The following is a 24614-nucleotide window of genomic DNA, read 5'->3' on the forward strand; positions in this document are numbered from 1 at the left end:
TTGGAGAAAGACCATAATCATACCTCTTCATAAGAAAGGTTCAACAAATAATTGTAACAACTACAGGCTATTAGCTCTAATATCACACGCCAGTAAGGTGATCTTCTACATACTGCAACGGCGTCTAGAAAACTTCATAAGTTGGCAAATAGCACCTGAGCAGGCTGGATTTGTAAAGGGCAGAGGTACTAGAGAACAAATCCTTAATGTAAAAAACATCATAGAAAAAGCCAGAGAATACCAGATCCCGATATTTATATGTTTCGTCGATTATACAAAGGCCTTTGATAATGTTAGATGGGACAAACTATGGAACATATTGACGACAATGGGTGTACCTAAACACTTGACTCATCTTATTAGCAAACTGTACCAAGATAACCTGGCATATATTCGAATGGACGAATACCTGTCTGACAAATGCACTTTGGAGAAGGGAGTACGCCAAGGATGCGTTTTATCTCCCTTATTATTTAACATCTATTCGGAGTTCATAATGCGCAGAGTCTTGGATAGTTGGGAGGGAGGAGTAAACCTAGGTGGTGTTAAGATATCTAACTTGCGTTTCGCAGACGACACTACACTTCTAGCCTCTACTCCAGAAGAAATTACTGAATTATTAAAAAAACTCGAGGTAGAAAGTGCTAAATTTGGACTCATGGTTAACTACAACAAAACCAAAATCATGGTTATCGATCGCCAACAACAGTTTCCTGAAACCCAAACTATTGCGGGATGCGAGGTAGTCTCATCTATGATATATCTTGGAGCTCTATTTAACAACACAGGCAGTTGTGAACCCGAAATTAGAAGACGCATTCAACTAGCAAGAGCAGCAATGAGTGAACTAAACGGGGTATGGCGTGATCGTTACATTACTATGACAAACAAAAAGAGACTCGTTTCAACTCGGTCTTTTCCATATTTTACTATGCATGCGAGACATGGACAGTCAAAGAGTCAGATAGACGACGTATAGACGCCTTTGAAATGTGGACATGGAGACGCCTGCTTCGAATTCCATGGATGGCTCGCCGTACAAATATCTCGGTTCTGGATGAAATTAAACCGGATCAGCGTCTCTCCAGTACCGTTTACTCTAGAATTTTAAAGTTCTTTGGTCATATCCATCGAAGTGATCACAAAATGGAGCGGTTGGTGGTCCAAGGAAGGCCTCAGACTCAACGCCAACGCGGAAGATCTCCACAGCGATGGGCGGACATTACTAAAAAGCTTCTCAACAAACAGTATACTGAGGCAATACATGTAACTGATGACCGCGACCAGTGGAGAAATATTATCAATCAAACTGTCCGAGCTGCTGAAGCCCAATTATGAACCACAACACATCTACTAAGATGTTAATGACTATGATGATGACTTCACGTAGACTATTATCGATAAGGTAGAGTTGTCACTATTTTGGGTCGCGCCCGGGCAGAATATAGCTTGTATGTAAAAACATAGTATTTTTGATTTCTTCTCTCTTGGACAGCAAAAACGCAATTCTGATAAATTTTAATCAAGGGCGTAGCGCAAAATTTGCATTCATTTTTTTTTTCAAATCCTGAGAAAAGTAATAAATATTTTTGAAAATTTTAAACGCAGAATGAGAGATTCACTATTACTGAGGGCCGAAAGTCCCTTAGAATAAACAAAAAGTTTTTTTTGAATGAGTTATTTTAAATTAAAAATCACACTCGTTTTCCTCTTAAGACCAAATAAGGTAAGTGTGATTGTTCCTTTTTTTGGACATTTTAGGAAAATACTTAACCTATTTATTCCATTGTTCTTGTTATTTGGCTACATATCATGTATTTTGGTTTTAAGAGTTTTCTTTGTCCCTCACAGAAAAGAAAAGGTGAAGCCCTTTTTGGCACATCTTTAATAGGTAACTTTTTTTTTTGTTTTATTTATTCAATTTTTCTGTTTTGTTTTATACCATCTTATATTTTTTCTTCTTTCTCGATTCTGAGCAGCGAGGCCTTGTCCATTTGTTTTGCCTCAAACTTTGTCCATTGTTTGTTCAGTGTTACAATGTTACAAAGGAGCAATATAAAAAAATACGAAGAATATAAAATTCTGAATGCTTTCTATAATGTTTCTATTATAGATGGACTACGTATAAATATAATTTAGTTAATAAATAGCAATTATCAGTTTTATTGGCTACAGCAGTTTTTAAGTATAAGCAGTTTTGGTCATATTAGCTCCATCAATACAATAATTTATATGAAAATTTATATATTATTATCTCTATATATTTTCAGTTTGATTTGCAACCAAAACCGTTGGAATTTTATCACATGATGAAAGCCAAAGGACTTTGTACAGGATGTGCTGATTTTTATAAAGCTTGGGCTTATTATCATGAAGCTGCTGGAGATTTTATATCCGCAAACAAAGTGTTTGAAGAAGGAAAACTAAATTTAGCGCAGCCGTTTGATGAACTCGAAAATGCACATCAAAATCTAGTATTAGCAGCCGGTCAACACGTAAGTATTATATAGTTATATACAGGGTGATTGATTAGTGGGATAAAGCTCCGAACATCCGTTATAGTAATAGATAGCGATAAAAGTTAATAACAAAAATGGTAGCCAACTTTGAGCTTCACCTTACAAAATTAGTTAGAATGTTACAGGTTGTTCGATAACACAGTGGCAGGCCAAACTTATGTTTTTTTTTAATGGAACATCCTATATTTTATTTTATATTCAAAATCTTGTTAACTTCTTCATCACAAAAATATAAAGGTTTGGTATGTTATACAGGGTATTTACAAAGTTATAACCAATTTGATATGAAAATCGTAACAAGTTCAACTCCCTGTACAAATAAAAATAAGCACAACGGCACTGGTTTGTTGATGCCATTATTTATTGTCAAAATTTTTAAAAATGATTGATATTGCTAATTTTCTTTATATCCAATACAAGATAAGTTAAAACGCAAAACGCAAGTACATTATTTTCTCAGTAATTTTAAATGGAACACCCTGTATTTTATATCACTATTGAAAATTACCATTACCGTACTTTAATTTTAATACAGCATTCCTTATTCCTTATGTATAAATTTATTAGTTTTCGAGATATTTTCATTTTTCAATGGACCAGTACCGTGGCCACCCAGATTACCAGAATTTAATAAACTAGACTGATTTTTTTGGGGTTACGTTAAGAATGAAGGTTATAAAATGCCTCCAACAACAAGATAGTCTAAGAGCTGGGAGCGGATTTTGTGCGTGATAAGTAATATGGAAAAACTATACGGGGATATATTGAATTAATTGTGAACATGACTTTCACCAACGACCGGAAACCAGAGTTGGGACCGAGGGTAGTTATAAGGGGTCAAAGTCGCGGTTTTTATTATTTTTTTTATGACGCTCATGATCGAGATAGTTCATCAAAATTTGGAAATAAGTAGGACATGACGTACCTAAGTAAAATCTCTAGGGGCTCAACGTTGCGTGGCCGACAAAGGGGTGGGGGTAGGGTTGAATATAAAAAATATGAGGGGTTTTTTGCGACGTTCGTGATTGAGATAGTGCACCAAAATTTGGGTATAAGTAGACCATGACATAAATAATTAAAATCCCCAGAGCCGGAAACCAGAGTGGGGAAGGAAGGTAGTTATAAGGGGTCAAAGTTCCGTTTTTTATTTTTTTTTTTTGACGATCATGATCGAGATAGCGCGCCAAAATTTGGGAATAAGTAGGTCAGGACGTAACTAAGTAAAATCTCCAGGAGTGGAACGCTGCGTGGCCGAGAAAGGGGTGGGGCAGGGGTGAATATAAAAAAATGTAAGGGGTTTTTTGCGACGTTCGTGATTGAGATAGTGCACCAAAATTTGGGAATAAGTAGACCATGACATAACTAAGTAGTATCCCCAGAGGCGGAAACCAGAGTGGCGGACGAGGGTAGTTATAAGGGGTAAATTCGCGGTTTTTATTATTTTTTTGTGGCGCTCATGATGGAGATAGTGCACCAAAATTTGGGAGTAAGTAGGTTATGACGTAACTAAGTAAAATCTTCAGGGGCGGAACGCTGCTTGGGGTACAAAGGGGTGGTAGGCAGGGGTGAGTATAAAAATATATGGGGTTTTTTTGCCGTCCATGATCGAGATAGTGCACCAAAATTTGGGAATAAGTAGATCATGACATTACTAAGTAAAATCTCCAGGGGCGGAACGCCGCGTGGGGGACAAATGTTGTGCCGGGTCACAAAAAAAATAATACATATTGCGACTTTGACCCCTTAAAACTACCCTCATCCCCAACTCTGGTTTCGGCCTCTGGGGATTTTACTTAGCTAAGTCATGGTCTACTTATTCCCAAATTTTGGTGCACTATCTCATTCTAGCACGTCGCAGAAAACCCCTTATATTTTTTATATTCACACCTACCCCCAACCCTTTATCGGCCACTCAGCGTTCCACCCCTGGAGATTGTACTTAGTTACCTCATGACCTACTTATTCCCAAATTTTGGTGCACTATCTCGATCATGAGCGTCACAAAAAAAATAATAAAATCGGCGATTCTGACCCCTTATAACTACCCTCATGCCCAACTCTGGTTTCCGGCTCTGAGGATTTTACTTAGTTATGTCATGGTCTATTTATTCCCAAATTTTGGTGCAGTCTCTCAATCACGAACGTCGCAAAAAACCCCTTATATTTTTTGTATTCACCCCTGCCCACCCCTTTGTCGGCCACGCAGCGTGCCACCCCTGGAGATTTTACTTAGTTACGTCATGACCTACTTATTCCCAAATTTTGGTGCACTCTCTCGATCATGAGTGTCACAAAAAAAAATAATAAAAACGTCGACTTTGACCCCTTATAACTACCCTCATCCCCAACTCTGGTTTCCGGCTCTGGGGATTTTACTTAGTAATGTCATGATCTACTTATTCCCAAATTTTGGTCCACTATCTCAATCACAAACGTCGCAAAAAACCCTTTATATTTTTTGTATTCACCCCTGCCCACCCCTTTGTCGGCCACGCAGCGTGCCACCCCTGGAGATTTTACTTAGTTACGTCATGACCTACTTATTCCCAAATTTTGGTGCACTCTCTCGATCATGAGCGTCACAAAAAAAATAATAAAATCCGCGACTTTGACCCCTTATAACTACCCTCGGCCCCAACTCTGGTTTCCGGTCGTTGGTGAAAGTCATGTACACAACTAATTCAACATATCCCCGTATAGTTTTTCCATATTATTTATCACGCACAAAATCCGCTTCTATCTCTCCGACTAAGAGATGAGATGAAAAATAGAATATTTCGAAGTATTAATGTACAAATGCATCGTAGTGTAAGTTACTCTTTCAATGATCGTTTTTAGGCATGCATAAATGTGTTAGGAGGTCATTTTGAACAACTTGTGTAATTAAATATTTTATTAAAATTAGCTTTGAATTTTTTCAAAAATGTTGTATTTTGTGTTCATGTTTTTTTTGTAAAATTTTTTACTGATAATTATTTTTCGTTCTTCATTCGTTAACATTTACATACAAACGTATTTTTTAATTGTTTTCACAAAATGTTGTATTTTGTGTTTGTGTTTTTTTTTTGTAAAATTACACTTACATACAAAAGTAGTTTTTAATTGTTTCAAAAATGTTGTATGTTGTGGTTGTGTTTTTTGTATAATTTATTACTAATAAATTATTCATCTTTCTTTATTTGCTACATTGTTACCTTTATTACCAGATTGATAATCAGTAATCGTAAATTGTCAGTTTTAGACAATTCAGTCATGGCTTACTTAACATTTGGAAAGATTTAGACCCGTAATTAATAATTTGCTCTGAAAAATGAAGATATTTCGAAAACTAATAAATGTAGACATAGGGAATGTTATATAAAAATTAAAGTACGGTAAGGGTACTTTTTGATAGTGATATAAAATACAGGGTGTTCCATTTAAAATTACTGAGAAAATAATGTACTTGCGTTTTGACTCACCCTGTATTCAATATAGGTAAAGAAAATTAGCAATATCAATCATTTATGAAAATTGTGACAATAAATAAAAAAATATGGCACCAATAAACCATTGCTGTTGTGCTTATTTTTATTTATCCAGAGAGCTGAATTTGTTACGATTTTCATAGAAAATTGGTTATAACTTTTTAAATACAGTGTATAACATAACAAACCTTTATATTTTTGTGATGGACAAGTAAAGAAGATTTCTAATATACAATAAAATATAGGGTGTTCCATTAAAAAAAAAACATAAGTTTGATCTGTCACTATGTTATCAAACACCCTGTAACATTCTAACTAATTTTGTAATGTGAAGCTCAAAGTTGGCTACAATTTTTGTAGAGTAGACAAAATATGAAAATGCTAACTAAAGTAAACTAAAAAAAAAAAATAAAATAATGTTTATAATGGATTACAAGATTTCCCAAAGACCAAGTGAAGTATTCGCGGTGTGCAAGTACTTGGAGGGGGTGCGCGAATAGCGTAAAAATGTTGCAACTTTCTTGAATAATTCATATTGTCAATTGAAATTGTCAAATTGACGTATATTTCATGCCTACTGTCATTGAAGAAGAAAAATTATATGTTACTCTACAATATTGATATGATAATATGCAATTATTATATAAAAGTCAATTTATTAATTGTATTTTGCTTGCAGTACTGCATTTTAATAATTGATTTTATTTGCTACATACAATTGTTTACGTTTTAATAACATAACCTCAGCCTCACTTTTTCTTCTTACAATTTTTTTGGGCTATGGTATTGACAATTATCCAGTAACCAGGAACAATATGATTGGCCAATATAATTAAAAGAGCGAAACAGTTGCCGAGGTATGAAACCAGTTGTCGCTTTTCGGAACTTGCACGGTCCCAATATAAAAACGTTTTAAAAAAGTATTTCTGTTATAGATGCTGTATGGTCCTAATGCTAACGAAAACCATCTAATAGAAAAGAGGCAAGCACTTACTTCACTTCATACATACCGGTCTGGGCGAGTGTCTAGCGTTCGAGTACCTAGCAGTAACAGCGTAGTAACAGTTCCATCAAACAGGTCATCATCGTCTAGATCAAATATGGTAGTTCACATCCACGAGGACGGTTCGGGGGATGGGGCAGCCGCACTACCCGAAGCTGCACCCGTAAGCATAATTGCGGCGGTAAAAAGACAAGAGATCCCAAAAGAAAATACGCTTAAAGCGGGCCCTTGGACAAACACAGTTCCCGTCAAGAAAAGAGTTATTGGCGGTTGTGACGGAAATCTGGCAGCAGGGTTTACAGGTGAGTTAATAGTTGGATATTCAAATTCTATTGAAGAATCCATCCCTCATTTTCTCTCTCTCTCTCTCTCTCTCTCTCTCTCTCTCTCTCTCTCTCTCTCTCTGTCTCTCTCTCTCTCTCTTTCGCTACGCACCCACACACACTTATTCTTCTTTCTTCTTGATTGTATCGTGTTATCATTAAGTTTCATCTCAAGTTTTATCGGCATTATCATTAGGCAATTATTACTCGTCTAATATAGTTTTTCAAATACTAAAAGAAGCAGGAATTAACAACAACGATCTGGGAATCATTGGAAACCTCTACTGGAATCAAATTACAAATCTCAGAATTGAAGGTGAATACACTGAATATGTAAAAATCACGAATGGAGTGAGACAGGACTGTATTTTGTTTCCTCTAATCTTGAATCTCTACTAAAAGGATATTATGCTCAAAATTGAAAAAGACGTTCTAGTAAACGGGTACCGGATAAACAACATCAGATATGTAGATAACACTATTGTATTTGCGGACAACCTAGAAGACCTACAAGTCCTTATGAACAAAATCACCTACCTCAGTCAACAATATGGACTCTATACAGAGTGAGTCTGTAATTTGGAATAAATTCAATAGTTCAAATACTAATTGAAGAGGTGGATTCCAGAAGGGCTTAAGTCATTTTTTTCACATTTTGAGGTTTTAGTTGGATCTGATTCTAGAGCATCGTTCCTAACATTAGAAAAACAATTCATGTCATAAAAGCTTAAGGCTGTTTTATCAGTTGAAGCACATTGCAATGTTAAGTGGGCGTATCACTTACTTTCGTAGACTGGTTACGTCAGACACACGTGACTCCCTACTTGAAATTGATTGGAAGTAGGGAGTGCGACCGACAATTCGATCTTTACTCAGTGGCGCCGGCGGACAAGTATTTTAATGACAACAAAATGCATTATTCTCCATTCAAATTAGTTTTGTCGGGAATACCTTGTTAGATTGATTTTATCGTGGATAATATTTTAAAAAGAATTATCACATTTTTGTCACATAGTTTGGCCTAGGTCAAACTAGTTTATCCTGATATAATAAAGATTCACACTTCAGGATAAACTAGTACGGCCTTCTTCTTCTTCTTGTAGTGCCTATCCGTTTCGGATGTTGGCGGCCATCATGGCAATCTCTACTTTTCACACTGCTGCTCTGAAAAGATTTGTAGTGGTTGTGTTGAACCACGTACGTAGATTTTTCAGCCAGGAAATCCTTCGCCTAGTACGGCTTAGCCTGCACTAATTTAGCCGAGTCGAAAGTAATTTGACGAACATGTAAGGACTTTTACATGCGGGGAATTCCCAAATTACGTCCTTTATAATCCAAGGATGGTACTAAAAGTGAGAAATTTGACCTAGGCTGTCTGTCCGTCGGTCCGTCCGACCGCGAATATAACTGCTCCGTCACTATACTAGGTAGAATGACAAATAAGGTGTCAAATGAAAGCTTATAATCCAAGGATGGTACCAAAGGTGAGAAATTTGAGCTAGGCTGTCTGTCCGTCGGTCCGTCCGACCGCGAAAATAACTGCTCCGTCACTATACCAGGTAGAATGAAAAATGAGGTGTCAAATAAATGCTTTTAATCCGAAGATGTTATTAAAGGTGAGAAATCTTAGCGAGGCTGTCTGTCCGTCTTTCCGTCCGATCGCGAATGTAATTCTTCCGTCAATATACCAGATATAATGACAAATGAGGTGTCAAATGAAAGCTTAGAATCCAAGGCTGGTACTAAAGGTGAGAAAGGACCCCGCAGAAACCTTATGGGAAATGGCTCTCTGTCAAATGCTCTGATACTTTGGATTCTGGTAGTCCTTGATATGTAGAACAAAAGACTTCATGGGCGCGTAGCTCCAAAAAATTATAGTTCTGAGATATAAGCCTCTGAAGTTATAGGTACAGTGAGGACGTTTGAGTTGAAATAAATTCATTTTCTAGAGAATGGGGAGACTCTGGAGATAAATTACGAATCAGCTCGATTTTTATTTTTAAATAATAATTTTTTGGCGTATATATCATACTAGTGACGTCATCTATCTGGGCGTGATGACGCAATCGGTGATTTTTTTAAATAGGAATAGGGGTCGTGTGATAGCTCATTTGAAAGGTAATTTAATTCTCTATTCACTAATGTAAACATTAACATAATTATTTATACAGGGTGGCCAAAACTTTTTTTTAGTTAAATTAATTGAGACAAAAAGAAGAATGTATATAATTTATTTATTTCGAAATACATTTTACTGCTGTCAGAAAACAGAAAAAAATGTTAATTTGAAAAATAAACATTGCCTTTCGCTTACATTAAATGTCCAAACTGCTAAGAGGTAGGTGGGTGGCAGCTTTAATATTGAATTTAAGCAAAAAACAATATTTATTTATCAAATAAAAATTTTTTCTGTTTTCTGACAGCAGTAAAATGTATTTCGAATTAAATAAATTATATACATTCTTCTTTTTGTCTCAATTAATTTAATTAAAAAAAAATTGGGCGCCCTGTATAAATGATTATGTTGATGTTCATATTAGTGAATAGAGAATTAAATAGCCTTTCAAATGAACTATCACACGACCCCTATTCCTATTTAAAAATATCATCGATTGCGTCATCACGCCCAGATGGATGACGTCACTAGTATGATATATAGGCCAAAAATTATAATTTAAAAATAAAAATTGACCTGATTCGTAATTTATCTCCAGAGTCGCCCATTCTCGAGAAAATGAATTTATTCCAACTCAAACGTCCTCTCTATACCTATATCTTCAGAGGCTTATATCTTAGAACTATGATTTTTTGGAGCTACGCGTCCAGGGAGTCTTTTGTTCTACACATCAAGAATTACCACAATCCTAGGTTTCAGAGCATTTGACAGAGAGCCATTTCCCATAAAGTTTCTGCGGGGTCCTTTGTTCTAGGACTTCCGGTTCTAGACGCTCACTTCAGGCCAAACTAGTTTGGGCTTTAGTAACATTCTTGGATTATAAGCTTTTATTTGACACCTCATTTTTCATTCTACCTGGTATAGTGACAGAGCAGTTATATTCGCGGTCGGACGGACCGACAGACAGACAGCATAGGTCAATTTTGTCACTTTTAGTACCATCCTTGGATTATAAGCTTTCATTTGACACCTCATTTGTCATTCTACCTGGTATAGTGACGGAGCAGTTATATTCGCGGTCGGACAGACCGACAGACAGACAGCCTAGGTCAAATTCCTAACTTTTAGTACCATCCTTGGATTATAAGCTTTCATTTAACACCTTGCTGAAAAATCTACGTACGTGGTTCAACACAACCACTAAAAGTCTTTTCAGAGCAGCAGTGAGAAAAGTAGAGATTGCCATGATGATCGCCAATATCCGAAACGGATAGGCACTAGAAGAAGAATAAGAAGAAGGCCGTACTAGTTTATCCTGAAGTGTGAATCTTTATTATATCAGGATAAACTAGTTTGGCCTAGGCTAAACTAGTTTGGCCTGAAGTGTGTTTATTTATATCAGGATAAACTAGTTTAGCCTACGCGTGATATGATAAACTAGTTTATCCTAGGCGGTTAGGACAAAGTAGTTTGGCCTAGGCCAAACTAGTTTGTCCCGAAATCGGGTTTGGCCGGTAACATATACATTATTTTAATATATTTATAGATTGCAGTTACATAAAAAAAGTATCCAATTGATGAATAAAACACAAATCGTGGATAGTAGTATAATTTTCTGTCTTATTTTAAAACACCCTGGGACTCATTTCTTATCTTGTCAACTTATATCCCTAAACTAATGTAATACTTAAAAATACGCGTAAACTAAAGAACTTGTAACTTATACCACTAAACTAATAATATATTATGTACTTAAAATACCCGTAAACTAAATAAGTTTAATGTTTTCAAAATAGCTAAGAATACTGTAAACTGTAAACACTAAGCAAGTTGATGAAGAAAATACAAGAATGAATAACTGGAAATGGATTCTAATAATTCAAGCGAACTGACCGACTGACCGTACGTTCATGAGATTTGTCGTCACGAAGGCGATAACGATGAAACTAAGCGCCAATGCTGCGTAACTCGTTTCATTATTAGATTTCAATATTTTTAGCAAATATTCTTCAAAGTTGGAACACGCTTTTCTCGATTATTACTGGACACAGAAAGGTGAAAAAAAAATCAACGATTACAGAAAAAAAAACTCTTTCAAGTGATGGGAGTAAAAAGTTTGGTTATAATAGAACGTTAAACATTATAATCTAATTTTTCAACAGAATTTTCAAAAAAATAAAAAAAGTAAAACCATCATTTTAAAGGCAACATAATTTCGAACAACGTGTCCAAATTTCGAGACATTCTGTCGGTAAATAACAGAGAAAACACTGTCCCTAGGTTTTGGTGCACCGATAAAACAGCCTTAAGTCAAGTATAGTATACAGATTACAAATCAGTAATGTTTTCCAAAAGTGCTTTAGTTATGCTTTTTCTATGCAGTTGTGTCTCCCACATGAATTTTCCAAAAGTGCTTAAGTCACTGACTAAGGTCGTTTGAATTTTCCAAAAGTGCTTAAGTCACTGACTTAAGGTCGTTTTAAAAAAAAAACAAATGTTTACCTTCTTAAAAGCCATGATTTTGTGTTCAAATTTTACTTTAAATTGTCTTGAAACAAGAATTTAAACCTCCAAATTACATGACTGATTCTATTCCAAAGTAACATTCAATTATATTCTTAATAAAAAAATGTGAAAAAAAAATTTAGGAAACGCTTTTCTTTAGTTACGAGTGACTAAAATTAAAAATTTAAAAAAATCACCTAAAAAGCAAAAAATAGAAAAAATTGAAAAAATCTAACACATTCGTCAAAGAAAAGCGTGGCGCGTCTTCATCGAATAAACGGTTTTCGCCCCACGCTTTTCTTTAACGAATGTGTTAGATTTTTTCAATTTTTTTATTTTTTACTTTTTACTTAGTCCAGAAAGCCACTGCGCATCCGCTAGGAAAAATATTCTAATTCGGATTTTTTGCACAATCTTACTCAAAAAGGACTCCTTTTAACAAATTTCCATGTTGCCAGGACCAAAAGATGGTCAAAAATTTTTTAAACGTTTTTTTTTTGTTTTTTCCTAAAATTATTTTTATTGTATGGAAAAAAGTTTTTTAGGTTTTTTGGATAATTCCAAACAGAAAAGGTCTTTAGTGACTTTTTTCTAAAAATGATAGTTTTTGACATATAAGCGATTAAAAATTGAAAAATTGCGAAATCGGCCATTTTTAACCCTCAAAGACTATGTGAAAAACTGAAAATTTGAATGTTGCCAAGGTAGGTAGATATTCTCTAAACATCGATTGATGAAATCCCGAAGAGTTTTTTGCAATACAATATTCAAAACTCCTTTGTTTTTTAATTGCGAATCAAGCGTGCGCGACACTATTTTCCACCGACAGTATGGTGCAAATGAAAGGAATAAATTCGTTATTTCGAAAATCGGCGACTTTAAGGAAAAATCCCGAAACAGGTCCATTTTTATTTTTAAGTTATGATATTGTGGTATATATGGTATACTAGTGACGCCATCCGTCTGGGTGTGATGACGTAATCAATGATTTTTTTAAAGGAGAATAGGGGTCGTGTGGTAGCTCGTTTGAAGGGTTCTTCAATTCTCCATCAAGTAATGTAAACATTTACATAATTTTTTATACAGGGTGTCCTTCTACTTCTTTTTTGTCAAATAATTTAAATTAATAAAAAATTTTTGGACACCCTGTATAAATAATTGTGTAAATGTTTATATTACTGAATAGAGAATTGAAGAACCTTTCAAATGAGCTAGCACACGACCCCTATTCTCATTAAAAAAAATCATCGATTACGTCATCACGTCCAGATGGATGACGTCACTAGTATACCATATATGCCACAGTATCATAACTTAAAAATAAAAATCGATCTGTTTCGGGATTTTTCCTTAAAGTCGCCGGTTTACGAAATAACGAATTTATTCTTTTCATTTGCACCATACTGTCGGTGGAAAATAGTGTCGTGCACGCTTGATTAGCAATTAAAAAACAAAGGAGTTTTAAATATTGTATTGCAAAAAACTCTTCGGGATTTCATCAATCGATGTTTAACGAATATCTATCTACCTTGGCAACATTCAAATTTTCAGCTTTTCACATAGTTTTTGAGGGTTAAAAATGGCCGATTTCGCAATTTTTCAATTTTTAATCGCTTATATGTCAAAAACTATCATTTTTAGAGAAAAGTCACTAAAGACCTTTTCTCTTTGGAATGATCCAAAAAACCTAAAAAAAACTTTTTTTCGCGCAAAAAAAATAATTTTAGGAAAAAAAAGCGTTTAAAAAATTTTTGACCACTTTTTGGTCCTGGCAACATGCAAATTTGTTAAAAGGAGTCCTTTTTGAGTAAGATTGTGCAAAGAATCCGAATTAGAATATTTTTCCTAGCGGATGCGCAGTGGCTTTCTGGACTAAGTTGATTTTTTTAAATTTTTAATTTTAGTCACTCGTAACTAAAGAAAAGCATTTCCTAAAAAAAATTTTTTCACATTTTTTTATTTTTTACATGTTAGTCTTACACTTTTCAAACATTAAAATATATTGTCACGTGTATTAAAATGTGTATAAAACATATGATGTACTAACATGAAAAGTAGTCGGAATCGGAAAAAAATTTGAAACTTTATTGTTTATTAATGAAGCATAACGTAAACAATTAACGTAAAAAGTGAAATTATGTATAGTTCATATCATTAGCTACAATCCGTAAAAGTTTCAAGTTTTTACATTGTCAAACAAGAGAATTTAAGCATTTTCCATTAAAATCGTTTTTTTTTATTTAAACAATTAATAAACATAAGAACAATTTTTTTATTGACTATTCGTGTATTGTTCCCGCAAATGCATATGTCTGCAAATTTTCATTCATTTACATTGGAGAGAAGGCAGTCAAATTAACGTGAGAAGATTTGACGCAAACTATTGAACTAAATAAAAGCGTTTAAAAATAGAATAAAATTCGTTCCTAAAAAATTTACTTTTTTGACTTAAGACCTTTTGGAATCCACCTCTTCAATTGTTTTTTTGAAAAATTCTCAAACCTGTCGATTAGTATTTCAAATCGAAATTTTTTATAAGAAATTAGATGGGTATATTAGTGAATATTAACTCAGATAGCCGGCGACGCTACAAAGCCTATTAGACCTGGATCCCGCGTAAGAAAAAAAAGTTGATTAATAGCAAGCTGAAAATTTGTTAATAGCTTAACGGTGTCTAGTCGGACAAACATTGATGCACGGAAACACTGAAACAGGGGAAGTTTTAACGGTGGAGCATGATAAACGTGTCGTCCTGACAAGTTTATGATGGTGAAAAATAGCAAGTTGTTTTTAAGTTTATTCAATAGCCAACGTTATATAATATATGAAAAAATGTTTGTCCGACAAAAAGGTTGGGCATTTTAACGAGTCCGACACGTAGAACATGTCACATCACAGGAACTATGTTGGTGATGAATAGCAGTCTGATTTTTGCATGAGAGTTTAATGAAAGGTTAAAAAAGCAATTGGAAGTTCTGTCGGACAAAATGAATGGGAAATTTTCCTAGTCGGACATTCTAAATATGTAAGATGTAGACAAAAATGTTGGTGATAAATAGCAAGCTAATTTTGATTTGTTTATGTACAAATTATATTTTGTAACGCAAAAAGTTATATGTCGGACAAAAAGTTTGGGCAAATCGAAGGAAATAAATAAAAATCATTTTTCCAGAATGACTTAGTCACATATTGATAAAGCTATTTTAGTTGTATATTACTATTTATATTCACATATTTGCATGTGCATATACATATATACATGCACACTCCAAAAACAGTGAGGTAAGTATCAATGCATGTATATATTGCAAAACAATTATTTTTTTGGGTGGAGTTTATTCTAGATATTCTCAAAATGACAATAAAAAATGTTAAAGAACATGTGAAAGCAATCTCTTAGGGTTTTCTAATTAGGCGCATCAGAAAGTACGGAAAATTTCCTACAAAAAACGTTGTATACATTTTTTTCCATACTCAAATCTTAACACTGTAAACGACATTGAAAAATGTGAAGAGTCTAAAACTTCGGTGCTTATAAGAATAGACGTAAATATGACACATTATGCTTAGAAGTATGTATTAGAAGGCTGCATTTGTCAGTGTGACACTTTGTGCTATACAAAGTAGTATTTGAAAGTACATGGTCTCTGAGTTTCTGTTTGCCACGTGTGTATTGGAAATTAAAATTTATATTAACTATGGAGTGTTTTTGTGTCTATTTTTGAGTGTCAACAGTTTAAATTTTAAGTCGCCAAATCAAAAGTGAAACCATTCAACGGAACATTTTTGAGTAATTTTCGAACATTTTACAAAGTTAGTAAAATACTTGGTAATCAATTCAATGAGGATCAGTTGCCAGATAATTGTGAAAGTTCTATTGAATATCATTCTTCGTGCTATAATGCTTTGCTTGATTGAAAAGGGGTACCTAAATAAATTATTACTAAAATTGTATAACGTAATTTTTCTCAACTTTCTACAAATGAAATAATAATGTAATTAATATGTCACATGGCAAGAAATAATTTGCTGCCAAAATAAATCGATTAGTTTAAATTTGAAGTTACGATTGCAATTTATTATGAATTATTGTCAAAAGTGACAGTTTTTCTTAAATGGAAATGTATTCATAGACATAAGGGTAGACAGGGAATACAGTGCAAAAAGTCGATAGGCGGTCTATCTATCTCTTTTAACCAAGCGATCCCGCGAATGTGGCAGACAAAGATAGCTAGACCACTCAATCCATAATATAATTTGCCTGATCTACTATAAATGTATTACAGTGAGGTATCTACATGATGTTGACATAAATCGAAAGATATCGATTGTAATTGATTGCAGGTATTTTTGACATAGAATAATCACCCCTTATTGAAATTTCAAAAATTATTTTTTTAAATTGTCCGACTACAAAATCTACCCCTTATTTTTTTCCGACAACAGTCATTCTTGGTAAGGAATAACTTACTTAATTAAATTTCGTCTTTGTCGGAAAGCTATTTATCACCAGCATTTTTGTCTATATCTTACCTGTTTAGAATGTCCGACTACGAAAACTTCCCATTAATTTTGTCGGACAGCACTTCCAATTGCTTTTTTAACCTTTCATTAAACTCTCATGCAAAAATCAGACTGCTATTCATCACCAACATAATTCCTGTGATGTGACATGTTCTACGTGTCGGACTCGTTAAAATGCCCAACATTTTTGTCGGACAAACATTTTCGCATATATTACATAACGTTGGCTATCGAATAAACTTAAAAACAACTTGCTATTTTTCACAATCATAAACTTGTCAGGACGACACCTTTATCATGCTCCACAGTTAAAACTTCCCCTGTTCCAGTGTTCCCGTGCATCAAAGTTTGTCCGACTAGACACCGTTAAGCTATTAACAAATTTTCAGCTTGCTATTAATCAACTTTTCTTTCTTACGCGGGATCCAGGTCTATATTGCATGATTTGGTTGATTGAGTTATCATACATGACTGCATATTATATGGACTAGTGATTTTGCGCGTCGCCATGCAACTGGGAATACAAGCCTTCTACAGCCTCTGCATTCATTTTTTGTAACGTCCTCCTGTTTTATCGGATCTCCTTCCAATTTTTTCTGACACTCTCCATTTTTTTCTGATTCCCTCAGTTCTTTCTGGCATCCTCCAATTTTTTATCTGATACCCTCCATTTTTTTCTGACTCTTATGTTTTTATATATTTTTTTATAACTCGAGAAGTTCTGGATTGATTTGGCTACTTTTGGATTTTGAAATATTTGTAGACGTCAAAGGAAAAAGATCTTTACAATATCCCATCAGATATCAAATTGTATTAGTTATATAGGAAATGTGTAAAAAATGTGCTCAAGAATATCTCTATTTTTGACAATATCGAAAATTAATATACAGAAAATAAGTTTATAATAAAAAAATAATTTTAAAACATTGTTTACTTACAATAATAAAAACTATTTTTCAACATTTTCTCTGCGATAAAGTTGAAAATTCAAATTTGTGCATTAATGCAATACATTTTAATAATTATAAATTTAATGAAACAATTTTAAATACCATATTTAGATCAAACAAAGTACCAAAAGCATGGATTTCACGTGAAATGTAACAAAGTAAATAGACCCGAAGTTAGCCGCAGTTTTAGTGACGTAAATCTAAAGGTGTATAATATAACTGTGTGTATATGACAATAATATTGTTGTTTTTAGTATTTTCTTTACAATTTCATCACACTTTCTCCCCTTTTAAATCTTCCTTGGCCTTCTACAAATGTTCTAAAACCGAAATTAGCTAATTAGATTCAGTCATTCTGGAGCTGTTATAAAAAATATATAACAAAATAAAATGACGTTTATTAAACGTCATTCAATTTTTACATATCGAAACCGCACCGGACAGACTGAGTGACTTATCGCATTATGATTTTATAAGATTAAAATACACACACCCAAACTTATATGGAATCATCTGATATTTCTTATTATTTCGGGCGAATTTAAAAAAAAACAACACACGAAGTCAAACAATATTTATTTTAAAGCAATTTATTAACAAATACATAACAATTAAATAAAACAATAAAGTATTTTTTTTTTATTTACATTAACGTGCTCGGCAACTATGGCCACTCGCACGGGACGATTACAAACAACATTACAAGAGGTATAATTAAAGAGCATTAACAAGTTATGTCATAAAAAAAAATTAAAGTTTATGATACAATGATATTTTTTTTAAAAACTGGAGAACTCTGTCTAACTGGTTGGTATCACTTAGAATGTCACATAGCTGCGGTTTGAGTTTGAGCTGTTGTCTTACTACACTGAACTGATGACATTCTGTAATAATGTGGTTCACGGTAAGTTGGCACTGGCATGTTAAACAGATAGGCCGGATATCTGATGACATCAGGAAGCCGTGAGTAAGTTTGGTGTGGCCTATACGGATTCTTCTTATATTTCTAAGGTCTTGTCTAGAGAGTCCTGTGGGGCCAGTGTAAAGTGGCTTATATACTGAGGGCTGGATTGCACGTAAAGATGTATTTAAGGAGCTCCAGTGGGTTTGCCATAATCTCCATGTGAATCTGTACGCTTCTGTTTTCAAATCTTTACAAATTTGGATGTGGGTTGTTGACGTGGTATCTGTTGAAGCCGTTTTAGCATGCTGATCTGCAAGTTCATTGCCAGGTATACCAATGTGAGACGGAATCCATATAAATGTAATCTTAGTGTTTAAGGTAGAAAGGTGGTGGTAACAATGATGGATATTTTGGACAAGAGGATGATCGGTAAATAATTCCTGAATGCATAAAATTGAAGCTAGAGAGTCTGTACAAATGGCAACATTTATGTTCGGGAGGTTAATATTCTTAACAGCCTGTAAGATACTATATAATTCTCCAGTATGTACGCTCCACAGAAGAGGAATAAAAGAAGCACAAATGAGATTGTTTTGAGAGGTGACTGAACAGCCAACCCCTAAATCACTTTTGGAAGCATCGGTGTATATTACTTGATCAAAGTGGTTATTGTGTATAATTTCAAAAAAAGCTTTTATCATGAGTTCTTTAGGTGTTTCATATTTATTGAATTTTGTTAAATTTGTGTTAGTTTGAGGGGTCTGCATAATCCAAGGAGGAATTCGATGAAAGGGGATGGGATTTGTCAGTCTAAAATTGATGTCGCTTGTTATTGTGGACAATATAGAAAATATAGGTTTTATTATTGGTGTAGGGGTGGTATAGGTTGTTGTGAATAAACGGTATACAGGATTAAGGGGGTTAGAAGAGACAGATGCAGCATAGGAAAGAAGAAGATATTGCCGTCTAATCCAGAGAGGAGGCTCACCCGCTTCACAGTAGACACTTTCAGGTGGACTGGAACGAAATGCACCTAGACATAGTCGAAGGGCTGTGTTATGGATAGAGTTTAAGGAATCCAGATCTCTCTTTGAAGCAGACATATAAGCAATACTACCATAATCTAATTTAGAGCGAATTAGTGCTTTATATACTTTAAGGAGCGACTTTTCATCCGCACCCCAGTGATAGTGAGACAGTGTTTTAAGAATGTTTAATCTTTTGTGGCATGCACTTTTTAAATTGAGAATATGTTGCTTCCAAGAGAGGCGAGCGTCAAACGTCCATCCCAGTATTTTACAATGATCAACTACGGGAAGAAGTGAATCATTTATAAATAGAGGTGTAGGGGGCATTGGAGGCCGTCTACTAAATTTAATAACTTTGGATTTTGTGAGGGATAAAGTTAGTCCCAAAGAGTGGGTCCGAGAGATTACTATGTTTATGTCCGCTTGCAAAATTTTAGAACTAGTGGAAGCTGAACGACCGTGACAATATAATATTAAATCATCTGCATAAGCTACATATTTGGTAGGAGATGGTAAATTAAGTATTTAACAAACAAATTCAATCTAGTTGGTTTACAGTCAATAGCATAAAAAATTTCAATGTAAAACGAATAATGTTTTTATTTATTTTTTTTTTTTTTGTTTTTCTTGGTAGTCAGTGTTATCACCTCTAGTCCTTATGCAAGCTTCAGTTTGCGTGGGCACGTTCCTAATCAAATTATCCACATTTTGTTGTGGTATGTTGCTCCATCCTTCAAGAGCAGCTGGTACTAGCTGTGAGGTGTTTTGTGGATTATCCCGGCGAGCTCTAAATTTTCTTTTAGGCATATCCCACAAATACTCTATAGGGTTAAGCTCGGGTGAGCAAGCAGGCCACTCTAAACAAGGGATACCTTCTGCTTCAATGATGTCTCTAGTCAATCTAATGGTATGTGGAGATCCATTACCATGCAATAAAATTAAATTTTCTCCCGTTGCACCTTTCCAGAGCCTAACTACAGGTTATCAACATACCTGTGAGCACTTAAAGTTGATTGGATGAAAACTAAAGGAGTTTTTTTACGGATCACAATTCCTCTCCAGAACATTACACTTCCCCTAGTATATTTGTGAACAGAACTGACAGTTTTCGTTCTTGCTTGTCTTCCTCGACCTCTAAGTACACGAATTCGTGGGTCATCTGATCTTACACAAATCCTGACTTTTTCTGAAAATAGCACATTTTGTCAATTCCCAATGTTCCAGTTTTGGTGGTGAAGACACCAATTTAGGCTATCAATCTTGTGCTGCCTGGATGACTCGGGAACTGGACTGATCCAGGATCAGGACTGATCCTGGCAGGGTCGCCATATGGTGGTACGTGGTTATTGAACTGCTCTGGTGATGGAGTTGCTATCAGGAATACACTATATACTCATAACTCCTTTATTTGGTTAAACTAATACCATATAACTTATTCAGTTGATAGGTGACATTATTCTGCTCTAACGGCAGCAACCTCCCAAGCCTAACTAACTAATTCGACTGACCCACTAATCACTCAAATCTGATCGTGTTCCCATATTTATCAAATACTTCGTTTTGTAAATATGTTTGTATATATTCTCGTTAGTGTGTCAAAATGAATAATCACAACCTTGTTGAGTAAGCAAAACGTGGACTTTAACTAAGGTGTTCTACTTTGCAATTATTATAACAAATATGCGTAATATTTATTGTTTTATAAATAAATATCTAACGAATACTTTAAGGTAATTTAAGGATTTCTAAAATATCTAAATAATGAGATAAATCCCATTATACCATAACTGTCTCCTGATGTATACTTCTTGGCATGAACTCATCTTCTTATCGTTTCAACTGAAAGAGTTACACCTGTAGCTTCCAAAAGCTGCCTTTGGAGCTACAGGTGTGAAATGGTTGAGTGTCTTCCAGCTGATTGGACAATTAAACGATCGAGGCGAGCCGTTATTACTTTTTGGTGACTTTCCCTTGATTTATTTTTGAGCTTTCTTTGTCCTATTACCTAGCATAGGTTTTGGACAGAACGCTCTGTATTACGCCTAGCTCTACAGCTATGTCCCTCTGAGAACATTACTTGGTCCAAAAGACCAATAATCTTTCCCCGTTGTAAGTTCTATAACCCCACATGACGCATATTTTCGTTTTTGGACGCAAAAGTTAGTTTATTTATTTTCGTTCAATTTGCAACTCAAGCAAATAAGCTATACCGTACCGATCTGTAGTATTTGATTGTCTTACCGATTCAATAAAAACCTTTATTCTTCGCAACAATAACAAGCTTTTTCAAAAGAAATAAATATTACTTAGAAATACATGGTGATTCCATATAAGTTTGGGTGTGTGTACTTTACACGTTACTTAACACTACTATGTTGACTTTCTATTCTAATAAATATTAAAATTTACAGTACACGAAGATGTTATGGAGATTTCTAAAGGTATACGTCTCCCCAAAAATTATCCCACGGAGTGTCAAGAAGATTATTCAGAATGGGTTATTAGCATTTGTTACCCTGAACCGCCGAATCCAGCATGTTATCCAATGTATCCAAAGCATCGCGTTTATGGAGAACCGAATACAGAGTATAGTATTGAGGAGTTACGATCAACTAGATATGTTGTAAAGCCTAGAATTTCTGAACTCATTGATGACGAAGTTGAGTTTATTGATGAAATTTTACCGGAAGTAAGGAATTTTCTCTAGATAATAGACACCTTTTTAATTCTCGTTCATCATTAAAAAAATACACTGATCACAAAAGGTATCGCATAATTTTTTAAAGAGAAAAAAATTTAAAAATAATTTTTAATTTTTAGCAGAATGTTGTAATACTCTTACCGAGACGGAGAGCTAGAGCCGAAAAATCATCGTCATAAGTAATATGGAGTTTCTCCTGTGAAATGTGTCCTTTGTATATTGACAATTATGATCCCTTTCAGGCTGACACCTCAGTGGATACAGGAAGTAGCAATAACGGATGAAAGGGGAAAGTTAGTGCAGTCATTAAAGGTTTTCACCTCCTATTTTGTTAAACCTCCATTGATTTGCATTAAAATTGGTGACTAGTTAGAGCATACCTCAAGAAACAAAACTGATGTGGTGCTAACTTGAACTTTTACCCTGGGTGGATACCACCCCTTCTCGGGGTGAAAACTATTTTATTAAAAATAACCCCACAAATCGATAGAGGGACACATTTTAAGCAAAATTTGTTATATCAAGTTAAATCAATACTTTTTGAGTTATTAAAGATCAAAGATTTGAATTTTTCGGGAAACAAATGCATGGGATAAAGCGGTTTTTCATAAATAATTAAAAAACTAATGTTAACAAAATACTTATGATTACCAAAATTGAAGATAATACATAATCGAATAGATCTTCTACGTGAAAGACCTTTTAGAATTAATTAAAAATGAGTTATAGTTGATTGAATATATATTTTTTTCGGCTAGTACTCAAATCTAAGTACGAGTATTCAAGCTTAAATAACAGGAAAACGATGCATTTTCTAAAATATACATACTTACTAAACACTTGCCAAAGTACTCAAGAATACCTATCAAGTGAATGAGCTCCAGAAGAAGTTGATAACATCAAAGCTAAACAAGAAGTGATGATGAAAATAAGAGAACCCTTTCAAATTTTTTAGGAAAAAGTGAAAATTAAAACATACGCTATTTATATATTTATTTTGAAATTAGTTAACAGAATAATTTTCAAAGGAATTTCAGGAATGACGTTTGGATTATAATTTAATAATTAAATTTTAATTTTTAATAATATATATTTAATTTTTCTTTTTGTAGTTTTCAATGTTTTTCACTAATTAATTTCACAGCAGTATCTCTATCAATTGTACAATTTATATTAAGCACGCAAGTGTATTCTGTTACCATATTGAAAACAGTTATATTTTTGGAGTATATATTATATATTCAATACAAACGACGACTCCGAAATGATCGTAGCAAGTATGTACCTATGCAATAGCGTCTATTTAAGAGCACATGCGTGAAGTTACGGATGATAAAAAGAACATATTAATTAATTGTATGTTACTTAAATATTATTTTGAATATTATTGAATTTTGTCTATCAATATAAACTGAATATATCCAGAAACTGGGGGTGTCCAATAATGGGTACATTTGACATATTCGAATACATTTTTGCTAAATTGTACATCAATGTCTTAAAACAATTTAAAAAACTTACATAAATAATATAATAATAATTAAGCTCCAAATTTTTGGAGCCTAAACTTTGAAAAATGTTTGTAGCATAATGTTTAATGGTATCAACTTCTCCGGGACCTCATTTGATACATATTTCTAAGTACTTTGACAAGTGTTCAGTAAACATATTTTATAAAATGTATCGTTTTTCCGTTATGTAAGCTTGAATACTTATGTTTGAGTACTAGCCGAAAAAAATATACATTAAATCACCTATAACTCAATTAATTCTGAAAGGTTTTTCGAAATGTATTTTTTTTTATTATCTTCAATATTAATAACCATAACTTTTTTGATAAAGCTTGCAGTTTTTGAGTTATTTATGAAAAACCGCTTTACACCATGCATTTTTTCCCAAAAAATTCAAATTTTTGATCTTTAATAACTCAAAAAGTATTGATTTATTTTAATAACATGATATAACAAAGTTTACTTAAAATTAGTCCCTCTATCGATTTGTGGGTTTATTTTTAATAAAATAGTTTTCAACCCCGACAAGGGGTGGTATCCACCCCCAGGGCAAAAGTGCAAGTTGGCACCAAATCAGTTTTGTTTCTTGAGGTGTGCTCTAATTAGTAACCAATTTTCATGCAAATCGATGGACGTTTAACAAAATAGGAGGTTAAAACCTCTAATGACTTCACTAGCTTTCCCCTTTCATCCCTTATTGCTACTTCCTGTATCCACTGAGGTGTCAGCCTGAAAGGGGTCATAATTATCAATACAATAGACACATTTCACATGCCAAACTGCATATTACTTATGACGATGATTTTTCGGCTCTAGCTCTTAGACTAAAACAGTAAACAATACGTTGTTAAAGGAGAGAAGCAGGAATGCCGACTACTGCTCCACTGTTACGTGTGCACACCGTATAGCACGTTTAAGTTTTGCACCAGAACATGTCGGTTGGGATATTAATATATTAACGACTAGACTAATATTATTTTTATTGACGAGTCAAGATTTGTACTTGATGGATCCGACAAACACTTTGCACTGTAGAATCCATAAAGTACAAATCTTGACTCAT

The 24614-nt window shown here is 34.0% G+C and overlaps 1 protein-coding gene across 1 annotated transcript in view; it reads left to right on the forward strand.

The window, feature by feature from the left end:
* The window catches only part of LOC126887100 (mitotic checkpoint serine/threonine-protein kinase BUB1-like), a 130356-nt gene that overhangs the window by 60568 nt on the left and 45174 nt on the right, over positions 1-24614 (forward strand). The window contains exons 4-6 of the mRNA XM_050654437.1: positions 2271-2495; positions 6922-7291; positions 21751-22028. Coding sequence (XP_050510394.1) covers positions 2271-2495; positions 6922-7291; positions 21751-22028 — 873 coding nt within the window. The remainder of the gene's footprint in view (positions 1-2270; positions 2496-6921; positions 7292-21750; positions 22029-24614) is intronic.

This window comes from Diabrotica virgifera, chromosome 6 (genome assembly GCF_917563875.1).
Source record: "Diabrotica virgifera virgifera chromosome 6, PGI_DIABVI_V3a".
In the NCBI taxonomy this organism is placed as follows: domain Eukaryota; kingdom Metazoa; phylum Arthropoda; class Insecta; order Coleoptera; family Chrysomelidae; genus Diabrotica; species Diabrotica virgifera.